This window comes from Oculina patagonica, chromosome 2 (genome assembly GCF_052425735.1).
Source record: "Oculina patagonica isolate OP01 chromosome 2, crgOcupat, whole genome shotgun sequence".
In the NCBI taxonomy this organism is placed as follows: domain Eukaryota; kingdom Metazoa; phylum Cnidaria; class Anthozoa; order Scleractinia; family Oculinidae; genus Oculina; species Oculina patagonica.
In genome coordinates, this window is record NC_135759.1 from 19,292,781 (window position 1) to 19,320,346 (window position 27,566).

General features: G+C 37.2%; 2 protein-coding genes across 13 annotated transcripts in view; one reads left to right on the forward strand and one right to left on the reverse strand.

Moving 5' to 3' along the window:
• Window positions 1–27,566, reverse strand: part of LOC144643397 (orexin receptor type 2-like) — a 64,398-nt gene that overhangs the window by 15,939 nt on the left and 20,893 nt on the right. The window contains exons 1-3 of one of the 3 annotated variants that reach the window (XM_078502622.1): window positions 21,601–21,759; window positions 20,882–20,943; window positions 16,319–20,494 (exon numbers count right to left, since the gene is read on the reverse strand). In XM_078502622.1, coding sequence (XP_078358748.1) covers window positions 19,371–20,494; window positions 20,882–20,933 — 1,176 coding nt within the window. In that variant the 5' untranslated portion in view covers window positions 20,934–20,943; window positions 21,601–21,759 and the 3' untranslated portion in view covers window positions 16,319–19,370. Of the gene's footprint in view, window positions 1–16,318; window positions 20,495–20,881; window positions 21,073–21,600; window positions 21,760–27,566 lie in introns of those variants that run through there. The other 2 variants (XR_013568901.1, XM_078502623.1) reach the window with 2 other exon arrangements.
• LOC144643393 (tachykinin-like peptides receptor 86C) lies at window positions 426–14,573 on the forward strand. Of its 10 annotated transcripts, none has more exons than XM_078502614.1 (3): window positions 427–554; window positions 12,373–12,450; window positions 13,065–14,573. In XM_078502614.1, exon 3 carries the CDS (start codon window positions 13,067–13,069, stop codon window positions 14,198–14,200), a length of 1,134 nt encoding a protein of 377 aa, XP_078358740.1. In that variant the 5' UTR covers window positions 427–554; window positions 12,373–12,450; window positions 13,065–13,066; the 3' UTR covers window positions 14,201–14,573. The 10 variants fall into 10 exon arrangements, with proteins under 10 accessions (XP_078358736.1, XP_078358740.1, XP_078358741.1 ...); XM_078502615.1 differs by lacking the exon at window positions 427–554 and adding an exon at window positions 2,037–2,055; XM_078502616.1 differs by lacking the exons at window positions 427–554; window positions 12,373–12,450 and adding exons at window positions 7,892–8,792; window positions 12,516–12,599.

The window sequence follows — 27,566 nt, forward strand, 5'->3', positions numbered from 1 at the left end:
TAGAAACGACTGTTACGTATGCTCGGGCGCAGTAGTGCTTTTAGGGTTGTCAAAATTTAAGTTGACCAGAATTATATCTTTTAAAAGTCCGATCTCAGGATGCGTCGGCAAAGTCTAGGGTCCAATTAAGGAAGAAAGACTTACTGTTTACTTAGCGATTGACAGGATTAATGCCATTGACAAGATTTTCCTCGCCCACTACCTCTCGGAACGAGTTAATTCATTGGTTCTTAAAACAATAGGTAACAGGTGACAACAATGCCCCGAGCCCTGAATAACAATAGAGGTAGTGTTTACAGCGGGCGAATGAAAATAGAGGTTCCAGAGAGGTAGTGTCAGATTTTCAGGTGGTCATTTAGATTGAGCTATTTGCATACATATATATGTTTGCAAATATAGGTGCTGAAGGACAGTCGAGTGTCAAAATGTCCGTGTAAAAAGAGATCGAAAGATTGGGAATTAATCAAACATTGCAACCGTCCAAGTAACAAGAATATATTTGTTATATTATTAGTCAGTTTTCCAGTGAAATCAGGCAATCTCTTCGTCCCCAAGTAAGTACATGCAATTTCCGCTTTTCTTCGGCCGTTTTAATCTTACACGGTTTATTTTAGTATCGTGCAATTCTTAAACACAGCCCTCGACTTTCTGTTCGTGGGAAGTCCTGTAAGTTTTTAATGTAGGCGGAAGCCGGTTGTGATCCTAGCTGGTACAGGCAAGTGTCGGTTATAACATCCGTGTATTGAATGTTTTACCGGCGTTCAGAAAATTGAACAAGGTTTCCTGCTGTTTCTTGAGTCATATTGGTGTAGTATTTTTGTTTCATAAAAACAACACTTTCTTTCTTCTCCTGCTGCCCCCTCTTTTTTTGGGTCCCCCCCTCCTTAGCCAAGCATGCACTGTAAGGGTACGGTGGCGTGATAGGTTGTGTAATTTATCTAGCTAGGCAGTTTGAGATTTTTTTTTCTCTGGCTCAAGGACATTACCAGCCCCCAAGTAAGGTAGATCTGTCTGGTGTACGTTTGTCTGTAACTGTCATTGGGTTGAAACACGGTTTTTGAATTTATTTATGATAACCAACGGGGTTAATATACAAGAAAACCAAGCCTGGCAAATAACATTTTGCTATGGGGTGATTACAAACTGTTATTAAGAGAAATATCTTCTGGCGTACAGAATTTCTTTCAAACTGTTGGAAGCCTCAAAATAATAGTTTTCTAATGAGAGAGGTAATAATATTCCGAACATAAACAAAAATCTTAACGTCTATGGAAGATCTAAGCTGATAGCAGACGTCAGACGTAAGAAAAAAATGCAAACAAGCTCAGTGTCCGGTTTCCCATTGACAACATACGTGCTCGTAGTTAATAATAAAGCACGTTCTTCTATAAGAACTGAAAATAATAACTGATATTTTTTAAACAGAAAGGGTGTAGTTGTTGTCCATATTTGACAATAAAACACTATTTGTTTGTGCTGCTAGGTTTAATGAAAGTTCTACCATCAGATTTTGATTTTACCTTTTAAAGATGCTTATTTGTACAACGTTTCCAAGCATAAGCTTGCAATGACTTTGTATTTTTTTTCAACAGAATGCAAAAAATCACCAACATTTTTAGTTAAGTAAGACTGCATGTATGTTTATTTCTTCATACGTATATTAGAGTAAGTTATAATCTTCTCCCAATTTAAACATGCTTTTAGAATGTTATAAAGAGGCCAATTTAATGTTACCCCAAGGGGAAAAACAAATCACTTTCATTTTTAACTTCGACCACTTAAATAGGAATATGGTCCTTATATAGACTCTTTAATGACATTGTGTATCATGGTTTTGATTTATGGTGTCGATAAGGCGTCTTCATAAAATTGATCAGATCAGATCTTTAGCTATTGGAGTACCATATAAGAAGCATTTTAAATGCAAATTTTGTTGACGAATTGTAATCCGGTTTAAACATCTGTTTTCCTGGTTTTATTCTAAGTAAGTCGGGAACAATTCTAGTGTTAGTCAAAACGTCCCTCTCCAGAAGCAAGACTGAGACGGACAAGAAGGTAAGAAATCATTCTGTAGAGATAAAATTTGCGGGGATGTCTTTCTTATGAGCGTTGTTGCAAACCGTTTTTGCATTAGTAAATGAGTGCTTTAGTTGTTTACAACTTAGCTAGACCTCTTGCTGAGACATGATATAAGAAAGGACGTCTAGAAAAGTAAACTTTGATTTAAGCTGTAAGCATAAGCCTTAGTTTATCATAAAAATTAATACGTTCAATTTCTTTTTTTCTTTTAATACCACTTGTGTTCGTGTGACTCAAAATTAGTAGATATATTATATATTTCGCGACGAGATCTGCCTCTGACTCTGACGCGAGAGTGATAAAAGCGTCGACGTTACTCAGAAACCGGCCATTTTTGTTACAAGATTTTCCGAACTTTTTCGAGTGACTGATAAGTAATGTAACTGAATCGGATTCGTATTGCTGTCGAGCCTAAACGCAAGTGAGTCGGCATGCCAGAAGCCAAACTTGACCTTGGTCTGTGAAGATAATCAAACTTTTCTTGGAATGTTGGAGTTCATATCGAGCATGCCTGGGTCAAAAGATTTGTATGAGCTAAATACTCAGGAGACCAGTTTACCATTTGGTAATATACCCATTTACTTGCTTGGCTACCTTTGGCTCACATTTTCCTAGAGAATAATATTGGCATTAATTGTGAGAAAAAAGCCATAGTTTACCTTGCAGCTGGCATTTTAAAACGCGGAGGAAAATTATTGAGAGGAAGTTCTAAGAAACTATTCTTTCTTCAACTTTAATTTGTTAATATCTGATCAAAACGAGTCATTTTGTTTACAAAAGGAAGTTGAAATTAAGTGTTCAGAATAGGAAACAAATTTTTAACTTTGCGTAATTGTCGATCGAGAAGAGTTTTAATAAAGACCTATGAGCGAACAAGCGTTGAATTTTTTACCACCATTGGTATATCGTATGTTTTACTGAAAGAATTTGTTCTTGCATCAAAGACAACAATAGTACAGCAAATTTTATCTGACCTTCTCACTTCCTCTATTCTTGTAATTTGATTAGTAAGAATTATTATGAATTGACATCGAGTGGAGAATTTGTTGTTGATCACTAGTATATTGGAGTGATCTCTCAGCTGCCTTTCGGTTAAGTCGTTTCCAGTATTTATTGTGGGCATTATATACTATCGACCTCCATTCGTCAGTTGCAAGAGAAAAGAAAAATTTAACAGCAAAGTTTCTGTTTTTAAACTCGATAAAAAATGTATGACCATTCCAAAAATTATCCGCTTTTGTCATGCAACCCAATTACACCCATGCAAATAATAATTAATTATTGGATGAGATTTTTTTGATATCCAGAATAATAAAGTCTCTGAGGTAAGAAATATCAGTTCCGCATTTTGACAACTAAATCAAGGCGCACGACATTATCCCACCGCAATAAATAACACGATGGCGGAATGAATTTCAAATCGACGTGAATTACGCACGAGAGAATAAGTTCCAATGCAGATTTGAGCAGTGTAAAAGGTATCATGCAAGGTGTCGATAGAGCAGTTTTCAATTGAGTATCGTAAAACCAAAACCAAAGTAATTACTCTGGCCAATCACAAAAGACACAGACAATCCAGTGAACCAATTAAAACGCGAAGCAAATACATGTAGCCGGTGCGAAGCGCGGGAAAACGTGCGCGAGCGAGTCGCGATTGGTTTTGGTTTTACTCCTGATTGGCTGAAAAAGTGGCACGAGATTTTAAGCCAATCACTAAGCGTAGTAATGCAAAACCAAAGCAAACGCAATTTTCTTTCCCAAGTGAAAACTGCTCTAACATTATGAGGAAAACAGCGATTAAAGTAATCGTCAAAAGGCCTTCCGAATGACTGCAGTGAGAACAAGGTTAAAGCGAATAAGGAAAAGGTGCCGCAAGTTACAACGAAGTGGCACAGTAATTTTTTTTATTTGAAGTCAATTTCACCTAGCATTTGTTTTAATGCAGATTTGAGCAAATTAAGATCGAAGTATCAAAGTACCGCGGATAATATTAAGGGGAAAAAAGCGTTCAAAGCTATCGTCAAATGGCCTTAACAATATAATGGCAAAGAGCGAGCGAACGAGGGAAAGATACCGCAAATTATAGCATGGACGTGAAAGAATTTTCTGATTTGCGTAAAAAGACTTTTTTTCATGCACATTTAAACAAAATAGAAAGTTTCACGATGCCGATTGTTTACTAACTGTTCCCTTGATTTCTTAGAAATGTTTCATTTTATCCTGTGACCCGATTAAAAATTCAATTTCTCCCTATCTTATCCTATTTTCAAGAACGTTTCCGGAAATGTTCATGTTAATAGTAAAGGTAATTTCTTGCTCCCTTAAAATAATCCAGGAATATACCAGTTGTTCCCATGAAACAAATGACCATGTTCCCTTGTTCCCAAAATCCCTGGGTGGCTGTAAGTTAAACCCAGAATGGGGAATACATACATACATAGCTTTTTGTTAATAGTACACTAACAAAACATATAACTATTAATGAAAAAGAAATATAAAAAGAGAATTAAAAATATAAGAGGTCAGAATCCTTGGAATTAATCAAGCAGGCCTCTTTCTCAAACTGGATTATGTCTATAGATCTAGAGACACGTTTAAGACTTGCTTTGAAAAGCTGTAACGAGGCAGCGTTTTATTTTTGGGATGTATAGGCAATAGGGCCCCGATATCCCACGCTATTTCTTCCAAGTTAACTATTGTAACGTATTAGAGAAAAGTCATTAGAGTGCCTTAATGTATAATTATTATCGTCGTACGTCCCAGGGGGTACTCCGGGATCAAAGTGACGGGGATGATCGAATGGAGGCAAAACCAGGACCCAAAAAATCCTAAGTCTCCCGACATTACCCAAAAAAATCCCTGGACCAAAAAAAACGCCCAAAAAAATCCCTATCAAATTACCCCTTAATTGCCAAGGCCGCGCCAAGGTTTAGTTTGATTTTAATACCCAAAAAAAACCCCTATTTAAATCAAGTCACCCAAAAAATACCTGCCAAATTCTCCTACCCAAAAAAATCCCGGAATCGAAAATTTCGACCCCAAAAAAATCCTTCGCACATCCCCGTCACTTGGATCCCGGAGTACCCCCCCTGGGCGTAACGTGTTCCAAGCAGGGATGTTAGTTGATCAGGTAGAGAGTGATTGTACACCTGGTACATAATGGAAGCAAGCCGCTTCGCTTGTAAATAGCGAGTATGAATCTGATCCCATATAGTTTCTTCGTCGGCTGGAGTATCAGGGCGCCCTGGTTGTAATACACGAAGCTGTAGTCAACTTTTAGCACAGAGGTTCGGCGTTTTAAAGACATCCCTCCCTTCAGAGTCGGTACGTTTTGCACAACTCGTAATGACCGTCCTGAGCCCTCTTTTCCTGTAAGTTGGTTCAGCTAATTTATTTATTCCTTCGTTCGTTTGTTCATTCGTCTGTCTGTCTGTTTATTTATTTTGTTTTTATTTATTTATTTATTTATTTATTTATTTATTTATTTATTTATTTAATTTATCCACCGTCCGCCATTTGGAGCCATCCGTCCTCAAAGGCCGTTTTTCAAACTCCATTTCATGACCGGAGAAACGAAGCGGTCTTTGCATCCGGAAAACGCTGCAGCTACCATAAACCATCGGAATTGAAGAATTCACAGAATTTATGATTAAAATTTGACCCATAGAAGGGGCTTTATGAAAAAAACTGTTTCCGGTTATGTAAGTTCAGCGAACCTTTTGAGTTTCCAACATTTCATTATTTTGTAAAAACAAATCAATATTGAGACATTTGAAAATATCTGTGATAATAAGGCCCCGTCCACACTGACCCGGGTAAATTTGAAAACGCATCTTTCTCCGGTTAGGCCAACCGTCCACACTGAAACGGCGTTTTCGGTCACCGAAAACGGAGCTTTTCAAAAACGCTCACCAATGAGCGTTTGGACTTGGAGCGTGAAATAGTGTATTTTTATATTTTATTGTAAATAATTTTAGAAGGCCACTGGTTTGTTAGTATTTTTCATTGTAACTTTTACTTTTACTTACTTACAGTAGCTATTCAATCCTAAAAAAAATAAAACATTTAACTTTATTTTACTGACGCCAAAAAACTCGTTTTCCCATTAACAGCTTTTCGTATTTCGTTAACTTGGATATTGAATTGAAAATTAGGTGTTCGATTCAAGAATCAAGATGTTTTGTTTCCGAAATTGAATATAAACCTTAGCTCGGAGTTAAGCTTATTTTTGTAATTTAAGTTTGTTTTGACGAAGATCTGCTTGCTGTTCTTGAAACAAATCTTGTTGCTTTTAATTCGTAGCAAATGGCAGCCCCTTTCTTCCTTTATTATTACGAATTCAATCAGTGATTAATTGATCTTTCCTGGAAAAAATCAAAGTTATAAACTTACATTCCGGTATCCCTAGTGTTAAACTGCAATAGCTCGCAACTTTCAACGCGAGACATCGCAGGCACTGACAACAATTTTCTACAAACATAGAACGAATTTACGTAAAATAACTAAGGGACAGTTTTCTTACTCCAGAATATGGTACTCATGATTGGGTAAATTGTCACCGATAAATCAACTGGCTGAGAATCAAAGTCGGCCTTGGGAAAAATAATACGTTGCATAAACCTGTCACGTGACCTTGTAAATCATAAAAAAATGGTCTGGAACGAAATAGATGACAAATTTGTAGGACTGCCAACTTTGATTTATAAATATAATAAATTTTTTTCTTAAAAATGCAATAAGAAATTGACCCCCTACAAAGAAAGAAAAATCATCCTCTTCATCTGAGATATGTTTTGACAGTATTTTATTATTTACTGGGGGGTAATTTGCAGTTTTGTGGGTTGGCCCACTTTAATTTGTTCCTAAGTCCCTCACTGTTTGGTTTTCTTCAGTTAATGTACGTAAGAGTAAATTTTTTGATGTGATGGCTGGTAGAACTAGACTTATTCTATTCAGTTGGGGCGTTTTTATTCTAGTGCTTTGAAGTATGCTTTGGAGTAAATTTAATGTAATTGCTTCCAGTTCAAAGTGATAATACGAGTAACGCAAAAAAAAAAAATTCTTCGTTAAAATTCAAATCGGAAGTTGTCACTGTGGGAGCTTTAACACACTCCATGTCAGTTGCTTGGTTTAATAAACGCCATTTTACATAATTCTGAGAGGGCAAGCTAAGTACTTTTTGGAAAAGAAATAATTTACACCATAATGCAAGATTAACAAGCTAATAATGATTGGAGTTAGTAGCACTTTAATTAATTGGGTTTATAGCTTGAGGACTCAAACGACAAGAAAGTACCACATACGTAAAGTACCCATGAATGCATTTTTAATCTCAGAGAGAGTTTCATTGCCTTTCTCCATCTTGGCATAAAAGTCAAAACCGGCTAAAATATAAGAACACAAAGCAAAACCCAAACTTAATATGAAACCCAGAACTAAGGCCAAGTAAAAAATCACAAATGTTTCTCGTTCCAGTTTCTATAAAAAAAGAAAGATGGCGGGCGTTTTATTTGTTATTTGTAATTTTCTCCATCGTCAAATTCTCCAGAAGCGAACTTGCAAAATAAATCCTGCAAAGTAATTGACCTATCCAGTACGGACTTAGTGTGCCGAGGCTTTAAAATTTTGGCCTGAGTTCGTATTAAAACGAAGACAAAAGCCATGTCTTGCAGAATTTTTGGGCCCCAAAAAATGAAGCGGGCGGGGACGAGAAAAATTATTTTTTTTTCTACTTGGCTCAAAATACAAAAAATATTTTTAGCAACTTTAAAAGGTCCATGAATCGTATAACACTTTATTTGGCTTTAACCTACGTACAAATTCCGCAAAAAAATTATCAAGGAAACATAAAGTAATTATCTATTAAGCTGAGTAGTTTGGGAACGTGACCTTAATAAGTCCTTTTTATTCCGTTGTTTTTGTTTAGTTCGAAACTTGTTTACTTACGAAGATATGTCAAACACTAAAGTAAAATTATTATCACGAAATCGAACGCCTCGCATTTCTTTCTTTTACCAATTTTCTCGATGCTGGACAACTCGATGAAATACTCGACAAAGTGTTTCGTCACGAAATTCAAACCCCTTAATTTTTTTTTTTTTTAGCTTTCTTCTAAAAAAAAAATATCATGAAGAACATCTCTTGCAGTGAAACGCTACACCCTTAATCCCTCGGACATAATTTCAAGTTAAAATTAATTAAAAGTCCGTCACTCTTAGCTTTGGTTATTTTATTAAAGCAATTAAACCCTTAAAATTGACTTTTGCAGTGACGGACATAAAAGTAAAGACTCTTAAAGATATATTTTACTGCCCTTTTTGTCATTAGCAGCGGGCTTATTTCTGTCTCAAATGATTGATTAACGCTAATTTAAAAGGAGCTTTTCCGTAGCTGTAATTAATCAAGGAGACATGGGGACGTCAAATCAATATCCTGTTTTGGCCATTACGCTTTTCACCTCGTCTTATACAAAGATGAATGTATTTGATTTATTATTTTTTCATTAGCAAATATGTATATACAAAAATATATTTTGTCTTCTAATAAGACTTTAATGAAGCAGCCCGGTCGTTATAAGTTAGTGTGAAAAGGATCAAATTACAAGAAAGATCACAAAGAAGGTCTCCCACAACGTGCCAAATAGCTTTTTATGGTTTTTATGCAGATTTATCACACGGTTTTTGAAAAGCTTTTAACACACCTGGTATAGAAAAGTAAGTTCAATTCTTTTTGTTGCCTTCTCGATTTTAGCAATTTTAATTTTTACTTTGCAATTTATTGAATTGTTTTTGGCGCCTTTCAAGGCAATTTCAACGCATTGAGGATAAAATTGCTATTCAATTTCATCGCTGAACTTTCACCAACTACAAAAACAAAATGCGGCATCTCGCTCGTTTTTCAGTAACTACAAACTCGATTTATTACGCTTGTGACACATTCGTTGGCTAAAGGGGAAACGTTTAAGATCTGCGGTTGCCTTTCGTTCCTGTTTCATTCCCGATATGGCTCACCTAATTTAAACAACGACCGAAATTTTCCAGTAAATTAGGCAGCTTGAAATTAGAAACCTACTTGAGTACAAAATTATAACTTTACGAGCAGTGCGTAGGAACTTCTGAATTTTCTGCTACGTGCCTTGATTTTCTTGCCACGGCCGTCTTTTTCACTTGTATTATTTGCGAAGTGGAGAAGAAAATTGACAATTTTTACCATTAAATTTTGTTATTTTTTAAAGTTAGAATGGGTTCAGTCAGTTCCCAGTTTGTTTTCGTGTGAATATGCTTTTATAAATAGGGTGAGTGGGGCTACAATGTAATGTGTTAATGGTTTAATAAATAGCGTTAAAGGAGCTACAATGGCTCACAATTATTATTTGGGGAATTCGGTTACATATGCTGATCATGATCTACTCGATCTTAACAACGACGAACCGTCTCATAAACGACTACGAAGAAAAAAAAAGATCTTCACAAGGAAAAACTAGAAAACCATAACGGAGTGTTCGGTGTTAAAAGTGGGAAAGATTAAAACAGTTCTCCTTTAGTGTAGAGTAGATTTAAGTCATAGAGAAAGGAGAATTTGTACAGGGCGCGGAAATTTACTTTATGTGTTTTTTTAGCTGGAAATTAAGCATTAAACGAATATTAAGATTTGACTTAGAACTGTGTGCTTCAAGGTATGGGATTATCTGCCCGAATATCCGCGAAAATGGGCTAGCTAGCCTGTCCATTTTTCTGTGTAATAAGTGTATATAAAAGCCAAAAAAAGTCGACAAGTAATCCGAAATTTACATTACAATCGGCAGGAAACTAATAACTTATTACAACGAGAACAAAAGTAATATATCTAATCCAAACAAAATGAAACTGTAATCGCGTTACCTCGGTTGCAGTATATGACAAGACCATAGTTTTGTTTCATGAGTTTGAACAGATAGAAATTACTTTATGCACAAAATATTGCATTACCAAATGGTCTCTGTTTTGCTTTTTGTCATTTTCGTCCATTTAGTTTAATTAAAAACTTGTATGTAGTTTTGAGTTACATCCTGCCGGGGAAATGAAATTATCTTCTTGTTGCTCATTGTCGGGCCTTTATTAGCTGCATATGTAATCAAAAACCATTTTTTTATTAGTTTAATTAATTAGCGTGAAAGTCCGTTTCGGTCTTCTTTCAAAAATCGAAAAACCCTGGCGGAACAACGATTTACTCGCACACGTCTCGATGCTCTCTTTAAATCTTTCTCCTAAGTGGAAACGAAAGACGTTTTATCACTGAGCTTCAATTTTCCTGTTTCCGATTTCCAAAGCAATTTGCCCATTTCGCGTAAAAAATGTTTGTCTAAAAGGCCATTTCGTGCTTTCTTGCTACCAGTCTGTCATGTTTGACTACTCTCAGTGATTGACACTGGCGCCAGTTTAATATCTAAAAAGTCGCAAACTACTGCGACTGTCATCACTCGAGCTGAAAGCCAACGTTAATTAGTGATATTGCTTATACAAAGAAGGCTGGCTCGGATGCATAAAGTGTCTGAAACCTACGCCTTTGACGTAGGTCGCTCGCTGTGATGTAACAAATTGTGACGAATCTGAACATAAAACCAACCTTGATTCAAATTTTCGACAAACAGGTCGAGGAGACCTTCGATTCGATTCGGCTTCTCCATCATTTGGTAAGAATAACTTCCTGCGTGCTTTCACCTATAAATGTTTTTTTTTTCCTCTGTCTTCTATTGTTATTTTCTTCGTAATTTTGAAAATTTAAGAGCGGCTTTTTATTTTATTTTATTTTTTTTACTGCAGTTTATATATCTGATTGAAACAAAAACCAATACAAAAAAAACTGTTCCTTCATTTTCTTATCAACGTTTTATAAGACTTATCTTTAACATGTAAAGTCTCCAAAATTGGCATAATGTTCAGCAGATGGCCATGGCGAGACTTTTTAATAGAGTTGGCTTCACAGCTACCCATGGTTATAGGTCAGCTTAGTTATAGATGTATATGTTACATTATAAACAGATGAAGTTCCTTCACAGATATCCAAAACATTGAATTCAAATGAATATTTTATGGTAGGAAATTTGTTTCTTAAAAATAAATAGTCTGGTACTAATGGCCAAAGTTGCAATCTACTTTAATTTGGCGTCCAGAAAAACGTCAGTTTTTCACTTGCAAAATAGAACATTGGATGTGAAGAAAACTAATTCTATGCTTTTTATTTTCGCTACTTTACGTAGTAGTCATAGTTGTTCCCCCTTTTCACGGTTAAAAAAAACTGGTTACGCGTTTTGATACATAAAAAATAACTAACGTTAATTTTGTGATAAACATTTTACCAATTACTAGGGATTAGTCTTCAACGTATGATTTTTTTTCTCTGTTTGCTATAAATGTAATTCCATGGAAGAAATAATATTTTTCCTGGTTTGCTGATTGTCAGTTGAGAACACGAAGTTACATGTTCTGATAGCAGATAAGCCGTCTCATCTATTTCTCGGCCACAAATGCTGTAGCCTGATTCTCAGACGGTCCACGCTCAGAAACAGGCTACCAATCATTATGTTTGTTTAAGCAGCATATCATTATCACGAAACACTTTTTTGTCGGGCTCTACAATATCCATTTTTACTCTCAGGTGGACAGCCTTGTATGGCAAGCTGTCGACACGTCACAAAGTCACTTGCCAGGCCTAAAACCACAAAATTTTTCTTCCTTATCCAGCGAACTACACTTTGACAGAAAATCTTCACAGCGACGTATATACGTAATTTTCGCCCAAAGCGGCTTTGTTACGAAGTTTGTTTTAGAACATAAACTTTGCGACAGTTAATTGCTTTTTTGTAATGTAAACACCTTTAGAAAGGCAAAGTACGATTTGGCCACTTTACCTTTCATTTGAAAGCAAATAGCACCACATTTCCATTGTATTAGTTTCACAAACAATCCAACAAGAGGCTTCCACAGAGATCACGTGCACAAGTAGTAAAGTTAAGCTGTTTTTTTTTTACAGAGACTCCATTATTAGTTTCAAATTATAGGTGGACTTTTATGGTGAAACGTAGTAAGATTGGGAAAAGGGGAATATGAAGCGAGTGCTATTCAATCTCTTCCTCTTCAGAGATAGTCCACGGAAAAAATAGCGCTGAACTTTGGGTTTTCTTTCTTTTTTTTCTTCTTTTCGTATTTTGTCCTGCATGTTGTTCTAAGACTGAAAGATGGCTACTTATACAAAAAAAATAAATAAAGGTGGTTCCGTCCTTGTTTGATATCATAACATTCCTTTCCATTTAAGATAAAGCAAGAATACCGTAAATTGAACTGCTCGTAGAGTTAGGGACAGCGTCTATTGGAATTAACACGGGAGAAATAGGTAAGGATGAAATGGATAGATAATGAAATGGTTAAGTCACTGATCCGCTGCAATTTGATGAACAGGGTGAGAGGCTATAATAGACGGACCTGAAAGACTAGATTGTGGCCTTTTACTTCAACTGGAAAGTAGATGAAACAAGCTCTAAGGTGATATAAAGTGCTGGAAATTAACTCTGAGCGTAGCCCAAGAATGAAATCGGAATACACTCGAGGCAAAAAAAAATATTTGACCTCAGTGAGATTCAAACCCATGTTCTCCGCATAAAAGATCACCGTAGCTCTACCGAGTGAGCTACGAGGCCAGACTGCAGCTGGCAGTCACGGGTAATTAAATTCCTACAAGAAAGATATTTAGGGTATAATTGCGAATGCAATATTGCCATAACAGTCCCCCAATGTCTTTTTGGAGTGTCGCTTCTTTTGTGGATGGTCTTTCTTTGACGGGGGAGGGTCGGTACTTCCAGGATTTGTTTAATGATAACCGTTAGTCTCGGACTGTGTTGCTACAGTTCTTGAAATATCTAGTATAGTTTGTGAAAGCTTCAAACAAACAAAACCCTCGCTATAACAAGTAATAATAACGAAATGTACACAATTTTATTTTATTTATAGGCATGAATTCCACCAACGCCACCACAGTTCGAGACCCTTACTCAATCATGACAAAGATTGGCATAGTCTCCGCGTACGTCGTCATCTTTACAATAGCGCTATTTGGCAATTCCATTGGATTGTATGTGGTTTGTGGCAAAGCAACGTCAAGGCGAATAACCAATCTGTTGATCAAGAACTTGGCAGTCGCCGACCTTATTTTTACTGTCGCTGTTATGCCATATTCGGTGATGTTTATGTTTTTTGAGCCGAACCAGTGGTTTGGAGGAGTCGTGGGTACGATTATGTGTAAAGCGGTATTTTACGCTATCCCCGTGTCTGTTGCTGCGTCTGTGACAACCATGGTAGTTATCTCCTTGGATCGATTTTGCGCCGTCTACTTCCCACTGAATCAGACATTGTTTCACAAGCATAGGACGGTCACATCCATCATATGGCTGTTTTCTTTAATCTCCATGACTCCTTACTTATTCCTCTACCAAATTTTTAAGGAAGGAGATCATTATTTTTGCTACCAGGTTTGGCCATGGGCCGATGATGAGCAGGAAACATTTCTTGCGCTGAGAACATTCCACGTAATCTTGTTCGCCCTCTTTTACCCTCTTCCGCTCTTGATAATTACTTTGGTTAACTCTCTCGTTGGCCGTCGTTTGTGGCTTCACAGGACGCCGGGAAGCACATACGCTGTGAACAGGACTGCAGTTGAAGCCTCAAGACGGAAAGTTGTCAAGATGCTGGTCGTCCTTGTCATTGTGTTCGCGCTGTGTTGGTTGCCGACACATCTGTTTCACTATTTCATATGGTTCCAACCAATCGTCTTGGACAAAATCCCCCTTGTAGTGCAGCATTTGATGTTATGGGTGTCGCATGCAAATAGTGCCATTAATCCTCTGATGTACATCGCTCTGAACAGAAATTTTCGCTACTCCTTTCTGGACGCAGCAGTTTCGCTGTTCACGTTTCCAGTCCATGCAGTAGGCGTTTGCATGACTTACTTCTCTGGCGAAAAATCGCGCGAGGAGCATCTCACAAATAACCACCCCGTTAGACCAAGACAGCACAGCGCTTTTCGTGTGGCACCCACTGTAGGAGGTGATGGGCACAATGCAAGGCGGAGCCACGAAACAAAACTGTAGGGACATAGCGCGCGGTGACGAAAACGTGACGAAGATAAAGCCGTCGTTAAGCTAAATGACTTTTCTTTCCTCGAATGTGACCTGCTAATTGCCGGGAACCACGATTTACTATAGTTACTATGCATGTTAAAACGAGAATTAAGTTTTAATGTTGTGACTTTGTGCTCATCAATCAAAATTACGTGAAAGATAATAAAACGGACAAAAGTGAAATGGCCGTGGGTCCTCGATTCGATGGCCCCTGAAAGACAACTAAGTCGTATTGTTTCATGGCTATTTTTGTAACACAGCGTTTTCTCTAAATAAAAAAAGAGGTTGTCGCCTTTCAACATATGGCAGACATGCAATAACAATCAATAAAAGTGGAGTACTGGTTAGTGAATTGATATAGTCTTAAAAGATATCCTCAAAAACGTTTCATCTTTAAGTTCCCTAATTAACTTCTTCAAGGATGAGATCTTGCTTAAAATTAATTATTCACTATACATTTTGTGCCACTGACACCTTGACCATAGTCAACCTAATTACGCCACCATAGTTGATCTTAACGTATCCGAAGACAAACTGGTTGTAAATATATCAACCAAGTAAAATGGCCCAGCTCACAACGAGTCTCTTGTAGCTCAGTTGGTTGGAGCGCCCAACCGGTATCTGGAAGGCCATGGGTTCGTTTCCCGTCGGGGACTCAGAATTTTTCTTTGTCCCATGCTGGTGTCATGTTGAATACTTCATCTTCATTATTTATTACCGAGCTTAAAATTTACCATCTTTATTATTTACTGGTTGTAAATATGTAGCTATAAAACAGGAAGAAGGTGATTTAACCTATCTCGTTGAGATATGAAGCTAAGTGCATGACCACTATAAACACATATTTATTTATTTATTATTTATTTTTTTTAACCTATCACCATGACCTGATTAAAAAAAATATTTAGATGAGTTGAAGAAGAAGCACAACATTGACGTTATAGCTTTGATAAGTCATTTAATTATTTTTTTTCTGGAATAACTCTGAATTACACTAAAGGCGATGTTAAACTTCTTAGGATTGCATGTGAATGCTAACATATACTCGTCACTGATAAATTGGCGTCATTATTTGGCGATATTATTTCTATGTTATTTATTTGCAAGTGGCATGTATGGATGTTTCTATATGGCTTCGACAGAACGAGTGTGCCCATGACAAATATTTAGTCCAAGCACAGAATTTCCAAAATTCACATCACAATCTCGGTAACATCGCACTTGGATCAAACTGGCTGCCCCACAACCGCGATTTATCCCGGATTCAATAACACGAAGCAAGTAGGAGCATTGCTTTCTCTGGGCGAGATGCTCGTTCAATGCCAGTTTAAAGAGTCTCTCCGCCAAGCGGAATACCTCAGAAATGATAAAATGGAACGATCACAGATACACCAAAGCGCCAGCGACAACGACAGTTAAACGTGCCGCAGTCAGCCAAGATCAGTCATGAGTGAAAGATAGTCCTGAAATCAGCCAGGCACGCAGCCTCCTGGCACGTCAGAAGAAGAGCGCATCCAGAGGCGTGAGTGCGCCGGAACAGAGGAGAAGAGGCCGCCCCACCCAGCGGTAGGGGATTGGCAGAGTCATGACATGCCACCACCACACAGTCCCGCCTGAAGACCACCAACAGCCACCCTCGGAGAGAGTCCGCGGATCTTTTAGAATGTACTTGTGATCTCTAGATTTTTGTATAGCTTTGTGTACTCGTATTCGTCTGGACTGCGTGTAAAGTTTATAATAAACGATATTTCTTCTTCTACCCTTACCCACCCGGCCACAGTATTTTGGCAGGTTGCCCTGACAGATATTCGACAGTACTCCTGGAGATTGGCACTGTATTCACCGCGGTCAAACGTCTCAGGCAGGTTTTCTTTCCATTTCACCGTTTTTTGTTCAAATTGAAGTGTTATTAAGAGCAAGGATAGATAAAAATAATTGCCGAGTGAAAGCATAATCCCATTCCCTCAGGTAAACCAGTGTTTGTACTTTTTAAATGTTTCGCATCCGAACCAAAGGTGCTTTGACAAATGGCGCCGACAAGTCCGCATATCGCTATTTTCAAACGCGTAGAACTTTTTTAGTTAAGCTCCAAAAAACTTAATAAACCCTTAGGATACCGGTTATGTATCGAACTTTGAACTGTGAAAATTAAAACCTTATCTTTGCAGTACTTTTCTTATTTTTTGCATATTTCTGTCGTTTGACCGCGGTGGAGGCACTGTAAGAGTTAACGTTGACTTCTAGTGTTACCCAACGAGTCCATTGGGCGTCACCATAACGTAGCGCAGAATAAATGGGACTTCAGTTGTTGATATAAACTTAGCACCATTAAAAAAGTAAATGCAACTCGAGGATTAATGTTTAAAACACTCTTTTTATTTCTGTCAACAAGTAAAACCAAAAGAAAATCAAAGCTAATAAAACGAGCACACAAAATTCTGATGAGCAAATACCTCTCTGGAATGGTTAACTAATGTTATCTGGTACAAATAAGTTACAAAGCTTTTACTTTTGACACTAAGAGCCCATGATTGAGGTTGATTCTCGCAATAATATATCTCGAACAGTAATTTCATAATTTACTCAGTAATGAAATCTAGACCTGAACATTAAATAACCTTATGTTGCAATCCACCAAACATAAAAAGATGGCGACTGGTACAATTCTTATCGGATGGAAACCCCCCAAAACGCTTATTAAAGCGTACATAAAAGCTCTGAAAACTTCAACCTCGCATACACAATGTTGTTAGTATACGGGGAAACATTTCGCAAAAATATGGCTTCCTATGTGCCTATTGGCTGTGTTAGATTCGCAACGTGTTGTGGTAACATGTACAGCCGCCATCTTTTTCCTTATGGTTTAATGGTTTATGGTATCTGTGTTTCATGTTTCACCTTCATATGGATAAAAACAGGAATTTAAACATAACATATAATGCACGTACAGCTTCTGAATCAATCATTCACATTTACAAAAACCCCTTTGGATATACCTAAAGATAACGTCTCTTCTATAACAATATACACAATTCTATCGATAATTGGTGAATGATATCTTTCTATCTGAATCTGGAAATATTGTGTTATCTTCAACTTTGGAGGGAATCAATACCATCAAAATCATGTGACAGTTGTCACAGTTGACTAATCAAATATGGTGGCTAAAATATACTTTATACTTTATACTAATCCTTAGCCTTTTATGTACAAACTTTGACAGGAAAGGCTACCCTATCATAGAACTTTGATAGAAACTGATACTTCTTTCTCAGTAGGGATTCTAAACTTTTCGCTTGAATAACTGACCTCGTTCCCAATATAACTACTTGAAAAAAGCTAAGTGAAGCAACCATTCAATGTGTCTAGATATTTTATAAGGCCCTTTTGAAAACTTTTAGCACAGTTTTCCCATACCTCCAGCATGAAAAACTCTGTACCCCTTTCGGAAGTGGTCTCCCCTTATAGTGCACTATAAGGCCGGGAGCCTCCCCCGGGTCAACAACAGCAAGTAGTATGAAGAACACAGATCACTGATTTGAACTTTAATAAAATACAATAAATCAAACTTAATTATCTTAAATATTGATGCCAGTTTATTCTTAATTTCTGCAAGTCCTGTAGCGTGGTGCCACATGTAGATTCAAAAGTTAAACGCACTCAGATCCTTTTGCAGTTGCAATTTTGTTTTCTTATGAGTTTTTTTTTTGTTTCACTTGCACTTATGTCTGATATATTGTAAAAATTATCCTTTTCAAAACTTTAAATCTCGGACCTACATCTGCAACCTTTTCTTTGCTATCACTGTAGGTGTTTACGATACCTACTGTATTTTAGCAAGCTCATAGGAGCGTGAGAAAAACAAACAAACAAACAACAAACAAAACAACAACAACAACAAATAAACAATGACGAGTGAAAGTATACAGCCACTACACAAACTGGGGTGTGTAATCTATTATCAAACAGCAACGTTTCACGTGCGCATTTGCAGGGGATTAGATAATTGAAAATAATGCCAACCTGTTAAACGGTCTCTTACAGTATACGTTTTTTAAATTTTTTATACTTCACTTGCTGAAGTTGGATAATATATTTTCTGTGTCTAGTGTTTCATTAGCCACAAAATCTGACATAAGACGAAGACATCTAAGTTAACAGACGTTTAAAATCAGTCAGACGCTCAGTGCGTCCTTGCTTAACAAAAGAGGCATCAAAGATTCGCGTAAAAAATGCATCCTCATGTCAAAGAAATAATTGATGTAAATATGTCAGGAGGATACTTTACCCTATCTTACTTTAGAAAAGCTACTCTACCCAAATTGAGTGTTTCTTCTTTAAGGTGTTAGCATTTTTAGCTTGTATATAACCTTTTAAATCAGCTTTGGGGATTTTCTGACATTTTTGATTGAAACCCAAGATGGCGGATCCAAGATGGCAGGTTTCAAAGTTGATGACGTCATTCTAATTATTACTTAATTACTACTGAACTGAATAAACCAGTATTGCGTGCTTTACATACCATACGAGTTTCATTTGCATTATAAAGCATAAATACTTTTAAAAAATACGGGGAAGGAGGAGGGGAGGGATTTTTGCTTCCCCCATAAACTCACGAGCTCAAAAAGCGCCCAGGCAGAATTGGATTTAGCTTCTCAAAATCGGAGTCATTATGGGCGCTTAAACATGATTTCCATAGCAAATAAATGCCACGAAGAGGGATGCAAGTCCCTGGAAGTTTAAACATACAACAGCGAAATTGTGAAAATCCTCGATCAAAGCATCTTTCTCTCTGCTGGAAGTTCTATTTTTAACTCTTTGTGTTGGCCTTCTGGCTAACAAAGAAAAATGCTAGTTTTATATTTTAATTACCACAAGCGATAAGTTTGTATATCATTGTATATCCGTTCTGTGGGACTATGCCGCTAATACTTACACGGTTAATAGACGGAATTGCTGCTAACTGCCACAAGCGCTGTTGTCGATGATGCATTTCTTCTTCGACAGGCCATGTTTTGGCAGTTTGGTTGGCAAAAACGCAAGAATAGTTTAATTCCAAGTAATCTTGAAGCATGTCCTCTTTCCAACTAACGATAGTCAATGTGATATTACTATGCCTTGTAAAATCCGTGTAATATCTTTAGTAATGTACTACATCTAGCTGTTGCTCGAAAAAACGTCCACTTGGAGTCGTCTGGGCAGTTTTGCCTATGGTCCTTCCCCGCTTTGAGGAAAACCAGTTTCGAAATTTTGGTTGGCAACTGCAACATCTTAAGCAAAGGCAACAGGCAAGCGTAGAAGCCAGTTCCCTGCGAAAGCTGCCATTAAGGATGACATAAAGACACGGATTAATAGCGCTGTTTGCATGCGCTAACCAGAAGAAAACGAAGTAAATTTCCAGCGATACTTTGTCATGATGTTCAGGTCGCACAAACCCGAAGTAATGATTGACGTACGTCGGGAACCAGCAAAGCGCAAAAACCACGACAAGGATGACCAGTTGACGGACAACTTTGCGCTTAGACATTTCAGCCGCGACGCGATTCCTAACTGTTCGGTTTCCTGGGATAATACGACGCCATAATTTACGGCAGATGAGGAAGTAAACGATAGCCATTATGAAAAGGGGAAACACGTACAGTATGATGAACACACAGATGTGGAAGATCTTAAGTACGCGATAAGTTTCTTTAAAGGTTGGATCATTTGGATCCTCCCATGGCCAAACCTGTACACATTCGTGCACATTTCGACCTGCATCTGACCGAACTTGATAAATGAGAGGGTATGGGATCATCAACGAAAGGGTTAAAATCCAAATGATTGCTGACAGGACTCTTGGCTTTCGGAATAACTTCTCTCTCATGGGATAGAAAACGGCGTAAAATCTGTCGATCGAAATGATCAACATTGTTAGAACAGTCGCTGCTATGGAAACGGGCATGACGTAGAACAAGGCTTTGCACGTGATAGTTCCCATTGTTCCTCCAAACCAAACGACGTCACGGTAAAGATAACCCACTGAAAACGGCATAGCTGTGACAGTCAATAGCAGATCTGCAAAGGCCATGTTGGCGATGAATAGGTTTGTGACACTTGTGGCCGAAGACTTCTTTAATACCACAAACAAGCCAAAAGAGTTGCCGAGTAGTGCAATGATGAAAATTGCTGCGTATGCTGACACCAGGCCAATTTTGAAATCTGATGGGAGTGGAACACCAAACTGTGCAACGTTGGAGTTTGGGTCATGAGTGACGTTTGTTCCTAAAAAGGAGAGATGACAAAGATCAGTATTTCCCTTACCAAGGGATGCGTCCCCAGTTTCCTCCCGGCCAGATTCCTTGTTCCCAGACTCCTGCTAGAGAGTTGCCTGAGGAGGAGGCTACATTTTTACAACGTAAATACTTCTGAATGGAGACGCCATTTAAATCAAAACCGATAAGGAAAATGAATCTGAAGGAAACCATGTGTCGCTGTTGATGTGCCACTAATAATATCGGAATTTATTTTTTTATTGTAATTCTTTGTTTTATATTATTCACACGCAAAATTATACTAAAAAATATGTTAGTATTAAAGCAAATGACCGAAATTCAGAAAAAAATATTTCTCTCTAGGAAATGAGAGAATTTATTCTAAAAACACTGTTACCATTTGCTCCTGTTGCGTCAGTGTTGTTGGTCATGTTTACAGAAGTTGGCATCTCTTAGATCCTGAATAATTGAGATAGAAAGTGAACAGATGAACAGAATAAAACATATAAAATTTCCTCGAAATGCTAGTGTTTTTTAGAATTATTGAAATGAATCCGAATTTTCGTCAACAACACGGCCAAATCTAATTTTTAATGTTTTACTTGTCATAAAAGAGAAAATTAGTGTTCCTTGGCTTGTTTCCGCAAATAAATGAGAGTCGCCTGTAGTTTTCGAAATTCACTGAAAAAAGTCCAGTCTTAAGTATTTAAGCGGTTAAAATCACTTAACTGGAATTTGATTTATAAGATAATGCCAATTTAACCGGGATCAATGACGGAAAAAATCAGAGATGTTGCTAAAACTGGTTGCAAAAATCAAACTATGATTTTCGGTTGTTTAAATAATACAGCTGAAAATATTGCAAGTTAAGATCGAGCCTGCCCACTGCCAACCCGTGGAAAATCTACTTTAAATCTACTTTCGTATATAACTTCATTTGCAATCAAGAATATCGATCGTTTAGTGAGATTTAACTACCCAAAAACTTTCTGCTGTTTTATCGTATGGTTGAAGACCCCGAAAAGATTAAATTGTGCAATGTCTTAAAAATACACCTTCATATACGACCTTCAAAATATAACAAAACTCTAAATGACGTTAAAAATTAATTCATACCTCTTCTTCTCTCTCTTTTTATTCTTCCAAATCCTCAAGTCTGTCGAAGTAAAAAAAATCTGCAGGTCTACGTGACTAGTGTTATTACCAAGACGTCTAATACCTTTAACTGGAGAAATTAAAACCACCGCACTTAAAGACCGTTTTTTATTTGTACTAGGCGGCTTGAAATGTGTGGCTGTATGTCACCTGTCGAGAGAATCTAATTATTTAAGTGTATTTTTGCGTCAGTAACGATGAGCCCTTTAAATAATGAAACGTTTTGTTCCTTGGCAAATTCACCACAACACTTTAGTGTTTTATCCAGATCGAATTAGTCCGGCAAGATAGTACTGATGTCAATTCAAAATTATAAGGAAATTTTAAATCATTGCAGGATTACTGTTTGAAGATCTATAGTAAAAAAAACCTACGCCCATCCTCTGTGCTAATATTTGTATAAACCAGATTAGCATAGTTTAAGTCGGCTGAAATCCGGTATTAAAAAAGGAAACTGGCACTCGTAGGAAATAAAACATCGAGTCACGCCGGTTAAGCATTTTCGGAAGCAATAATCTTAATCTTTATTGTCCGGTCGCCAGTTCTATCCCAGATGAAAAATTTTACTGCTTTTTAGCGATCTGCAAAAGTTCGATTTAGACCGGGATAAGATGCACTTTAATTACCTTGTATAAACACAGGAAGGAGCATTAAAGTGGCTGAACCCATTTCCTGTGTTAATATTTGCTAAGAGAAAAAAATCTTCAAAAGGATTGTTAACCCTCAGTTTTGTCGAAATATTGATAACAATGAATCGAGCTGTAGTATTCATTTCTGAAACATGATATGTAAAATGTAAACAATACAGTAGAGCCCCGATTTTTCGAGCTCTCGCTTTCTCGAAACTCCCGATTTCTTGAACCAATTTTCGTTTCCCTTGGATAGCACGTCTCTGTAATTTTACCGCCGATTTCTCAAACCAATTTTCGTTTCCTTTGGATGGTACGTCTCAGTAGTTTTTCTCCCAATTTCTCGAGCCTCTCGATTTCTCAAAGCAAATTTCATTTCCCCTCAGAGCGGAGGTTCGATCGAGAAGTCGGGATTCTACTGTAGCTTAATTGAGGAATTGTCTAAGGATAAAAAATGATAACAAATCTTAATAATGAGGAAGCCTACATCACAAAGATTACAGAAGGGTTCTCAATTAAGATAATAAAAAATTCAAATGATCTACGGATCTTTATTAATAGCCATTAGCTTACTAATGTTAAAAGAGATTGTCCTGAGAGTCTCGATGTAGCCTCGAATGAATCGTCAAGTTTAAAGAAAGAAGCAGAACAGACCATGAAAAAATTAACTGACCCGAATAAAACTCGCAACCTAGCGTAGAGAACTAAAAGATTAAATTTTACTATAGGTGTCGGAACGGTGATTCCAGTGTGTCCTTTTTGCGCGATTTAAAAGCTTATTTTTAACGCTAAGAAAAAATTCATCTGTTCGGATACGCTAGCTGAACTTTCAAACTTTAGAAAATTTTAGGGAACGAATATTATTACAAAATTTACCAGCCGCTGTTACCTTTTCAAAAATCGTAGCTGGCCTTTTTCATACCCCAAACGACATTTTTATCTCTTCGAAAACAACAAATCGCGAAAGATTGAGCTAAAAACTCCTTTCTAATTCGAAAATCGTAGACGATTTTAGGTCTTCCAGAGAGGATAAGACCTCTCTTGGGTCTTCCTAACAGATATCCACCGAAACGGCCCGTCTGAATACTGGTCTTTGTGATAGTAGTTTCTACTCTCAAATTTGTGTCGCAACGAAAGTGTATATCTTGCAGCTTTAAGATAGTATTTTTTTATAATGTCTTGGGCCTTTTAAGCTACAGACCTACAAGAAACGCATTTGTTAGGACACGTGGTCGTACTTTTTTCAGTTATTTTTAGTTTATCGCCCAAGTTTTTTTACGATCTGTCTCCGTGACTAAATAATCCCACGGCAAATTTGAACCACTTTTAACCTTAAAAGTAAAGTATGCAATTACAGTGTGTGCATGTCATATAGTATGTTGATAATATTTTATTTAAAAGAAAGTGGCAATTTTTCAGTGTCCCGCATCCTTTTTGCGATAAAAAGCAATATTTACTTAAAGGAATTTGTTGTCCTTTTTAATCTATTCTTTTATCTTGACCCAAACTTTATCTGTCCTACGTGTAGAGAATCCTAATGCGCCGTGATATGTGCAATAATTTACATCAACTTTATGATGGATGGTCCGAGTGTCATTCATGAAACGAATTGAAAAATTGTTATTTGACTGAACAATTTCCAAACAGTTCAGATTTAATAGTGAAAAATGGCAAATGAACGTTAATTTAGAAAAACAAAACGTTTTAAGAATTTCTTTAAATTGGGACGCCTTATAGACCCTATGCAAATATGGCGGCTGTTAATTTTCGGCTCCCAGAAGAATAATTTGTCAACAAAAATAAATTACTTTAACTTAAAGATGAAGTCAAAGTAAATCAGTGTATAAAGTTTCAAGGCTATACTTTTATCTTATGGGAAGTTACAGGGACATTTATATTACCAAAAACATGAAAGCGAGGCTAGGCAGGCCAGGTTGACTTTCTCCATACAAATCTCTTAAATTTGAATGAGTCATAACTTTGCAGCCATTTAACCCAAAACACTGAAACTTCTCAGAATAGCATAATATTTCAGGGATATTTAAGTGCCACAACAAGCATTTGAAGAAACTTGACCAAACAACAGAAACGAATGACAACCATTTTTGCATAGGGCCTATAAATATTAATCTATTGTCGATATCTCGGCGACTTCGTGACTGGCCACAATAAGCCTGCCTGATCACGCTTCATCTGCAGATTTTGGGTTTTCACCAGCAGCGTAAGCAGGCGCATAAACGTAGGCACAATGAGCATCAGAATTGTGAGGACGGCAGAGACCTAGAGTAACATAAGCATAAGCACATGCAAAAGCATATGAAGAACGAATGCAATCATTCTGTTAATGCTCCCTTCACTAGAAATCATTGTAGCATATAGCCTGAAAATAAGGTAGCGATTTCGATTGGTCTGTACTTAAACGTTCCCATAATGATGTGTTAAAAATACTCAGTTTCATCAACCAGACGCGCCTCTAGGGAATCATGAAAGTTGCATTCAACGAAAAACGTCCGAGTACCTTGGCAAAGTTAAATAAACAAATGCCATGATTTCCCGCAGACACGTCTTGTGACCGGGAGAAACTGGGCATTGTGTAAATTTAGGCGCGGACTGAATTTATTGGATCGCTTGCGTAGAAAATACACTTTCTCAGTTATTTCCTGTGAAAAAAAAACTCCAATTACAGCTTTTGCATTGGCTGTCCCTATGCTTATGTTGTGGGTATTCCTAGTGAGGACAACATAAGAAGACCCGAATAAGTGCATTTGTTCTTCGATTAGACGATTCTTATGCCTGTCTTGCCCTTATGTGACCCTCACACACTATCCATAGGTTTTTGGGATGCATATAGGGCTTTTAGAGAACGCGCGTAGGGAAGCCTTAGTAAAACTCAGAGCAACAAGTTACATGTACGACTCACGGTTTGCGCTTGTAAGCAGTTGCTGGCGCTAGAGCTCTTGCACATCTAAACGATAGCTGCTTGGCACATCCCTCTGTAACAGACCTGGTGAAACCCGACCTGGTGGATTATTTTGGCCTCCATGGTAGAATTTTTACCTCCCTGACCCCTGCTGTTTTTTTTTTTAAATCCTGGTCAATTTTATTTCTCCCTGGTGTAGAATTAGGTTTTCCTAGTAAGGCGTGTTCCCCTGCAAGAGAAATTCCCGAGTTTGGAATTCCATCCCGCATGAAAATGATGGTGAATTTACCGAAAATTTGTGACAGAATTTGTCGACTCAGAACGATAGAAATGGCGTTACAGAGCTTCCAGATTTCTTTTTTTCTTGGGGGGTTTGCATGACCCCAAACCCCTCTAGCGGGCCGCCGGGGGCTCGCTCACTTCATCTGATTGGAAATTTATCCCATTTTTTTATGCTTAAAAGGTTAGACAGTCTGCAAATGTGATCGCAGAGTTTCTGATAACGGACAAAGACTTTTAAGTTAAAATTAAAATTTGGAGAATATTGCTTCTAAAAATGGCTTTGTCTGGCAATTTACCTCAGTTGAGTGCCCCCTTTCCCCTGGCCGCCCGCACCGCAATACGTTTTTCTACAAATAGTACGGCCGCAAAGGAGCTTTGGAAGTGTAGTTAGTTGACGCAAATGATAGTGATATTGAAACGCCTTTCAGATAGCACTTCGATCAGTTTGTAAAAGAGAGACGACAGGAAGCAAGCCAGTTATTGATTAGCAATTTTTTATTAGGAGTGCATCTTTCTTATACTGAACAAACCTTTAATTATGCTTTATGTTATTCCGCCAAATGAACTATTGTTCACAAAAATGGTGCGAAAGACCAGTTAAATGATATTTATGCTGGCTGCCATCTTATATATAAAGAATAAGAATTCCGGACCTAACTATAGATAGATAGATAATCTAACCAAAGAGAACTTTCGTTCACAAAAATGGTGCAAAAGACCAGTTAAATGGTATTTATGCTAGCCGGTATGTTATATAGAGACTAAAAATTCCTAACTATAATCTCGCCAAATGAACCATCGTTTACAAAAATGGCTCAAAAGACCAGTTAACTGGTATCTATGCTGGCTGCTATCTCATAAAAGAATTCTTTACTATAATCTCGCCAAAGATGTACTCTCGTTCACAAAAATGGTGCAAAAGACCAGTTTAATAAATGGTATTGATGCCGGCTGGTATCTTACATATAGAGACTAAAAATTCCTAACTATAATCTCGCTAATGAACTTTCGTTCACAAAAATGATGTAATAGAAATATTAAATTGTTTATATGTACCAGCATTCATCTTTTATATACAGATTAAGAATTCCTGATTATTTATAACCCCTGCAAATGAACTTTCGCTCACAAATGCCCGACATGGTGCAAGCCACCAGTTTTAAATAATTCATTAGTCATAACATTAGGATTATGTCCGAAATTTCATGTTCCAAGAGCTAGACAGTAAGTTCTTAAGAAATCCTTTAACTGAAGCTAATTTGTATCCTACCTACTGCAGGTCCGAATCATGACTTTTTAATATAATATTTAAATGTATTTACATTGCAATTTACTTGCTTAAATCTGACTCGTCCCCAGTCTTCTTCATATAGCACACGCTGTATGAAGACGATTGAGAACGAGTCAGCGCTTTATGTTTAATTTAAATCCAAGTGGAATAAGCATGATAACGTGATATGCTTAAAATTCACCATTAAGACTTGTTTACGCGAACCATCCTCAAACCTCCGCTACTTTCATGCAGTTTCTACGCGGGTGTTCTTTTCATCTTTTCTGCTAGACATGTTGAAATTTTACGTTTTTTTTAATGCATTTACATAAAACAAGACATTATATAATGATACGCTACTTACAATTTTTTAAAAAAAAGTAAATACATTGACGATTACAGTGAGTACATTCAGACATAATTACTACTAGTGCTTTTTTTTTACAGTGTTTTTTTCCTTTCTCTTGTTATTAGATAATAAAACCTTACTGGTAACAAAGTTAGTTCATGATTAAATTTACAAGTTTGCACTTCGAACGCGAGGCTTGGTGGTGAAACTTATTAGTCCGGCAAAAACATGCATCAGGGCTATCAACTAGTAAAATCGCTACCCTTTTATATGGATTGCAAACGGACTAAAAAAGAGGCATCTTTCGGGCGGAGCCTCCCCGTATTGTGCCTCCCCGCACCATAATGAGTATATTTTTCATTACTGTGAAAGCTAAAACATAGTTTATTTTAAATTTCTCTAGTGGGCTGTGAAAATGCAATGCGTTTGTTATGCAGCAGACGAGCTTAGCTGTGTGTCTCTAATACCAATTTTTTT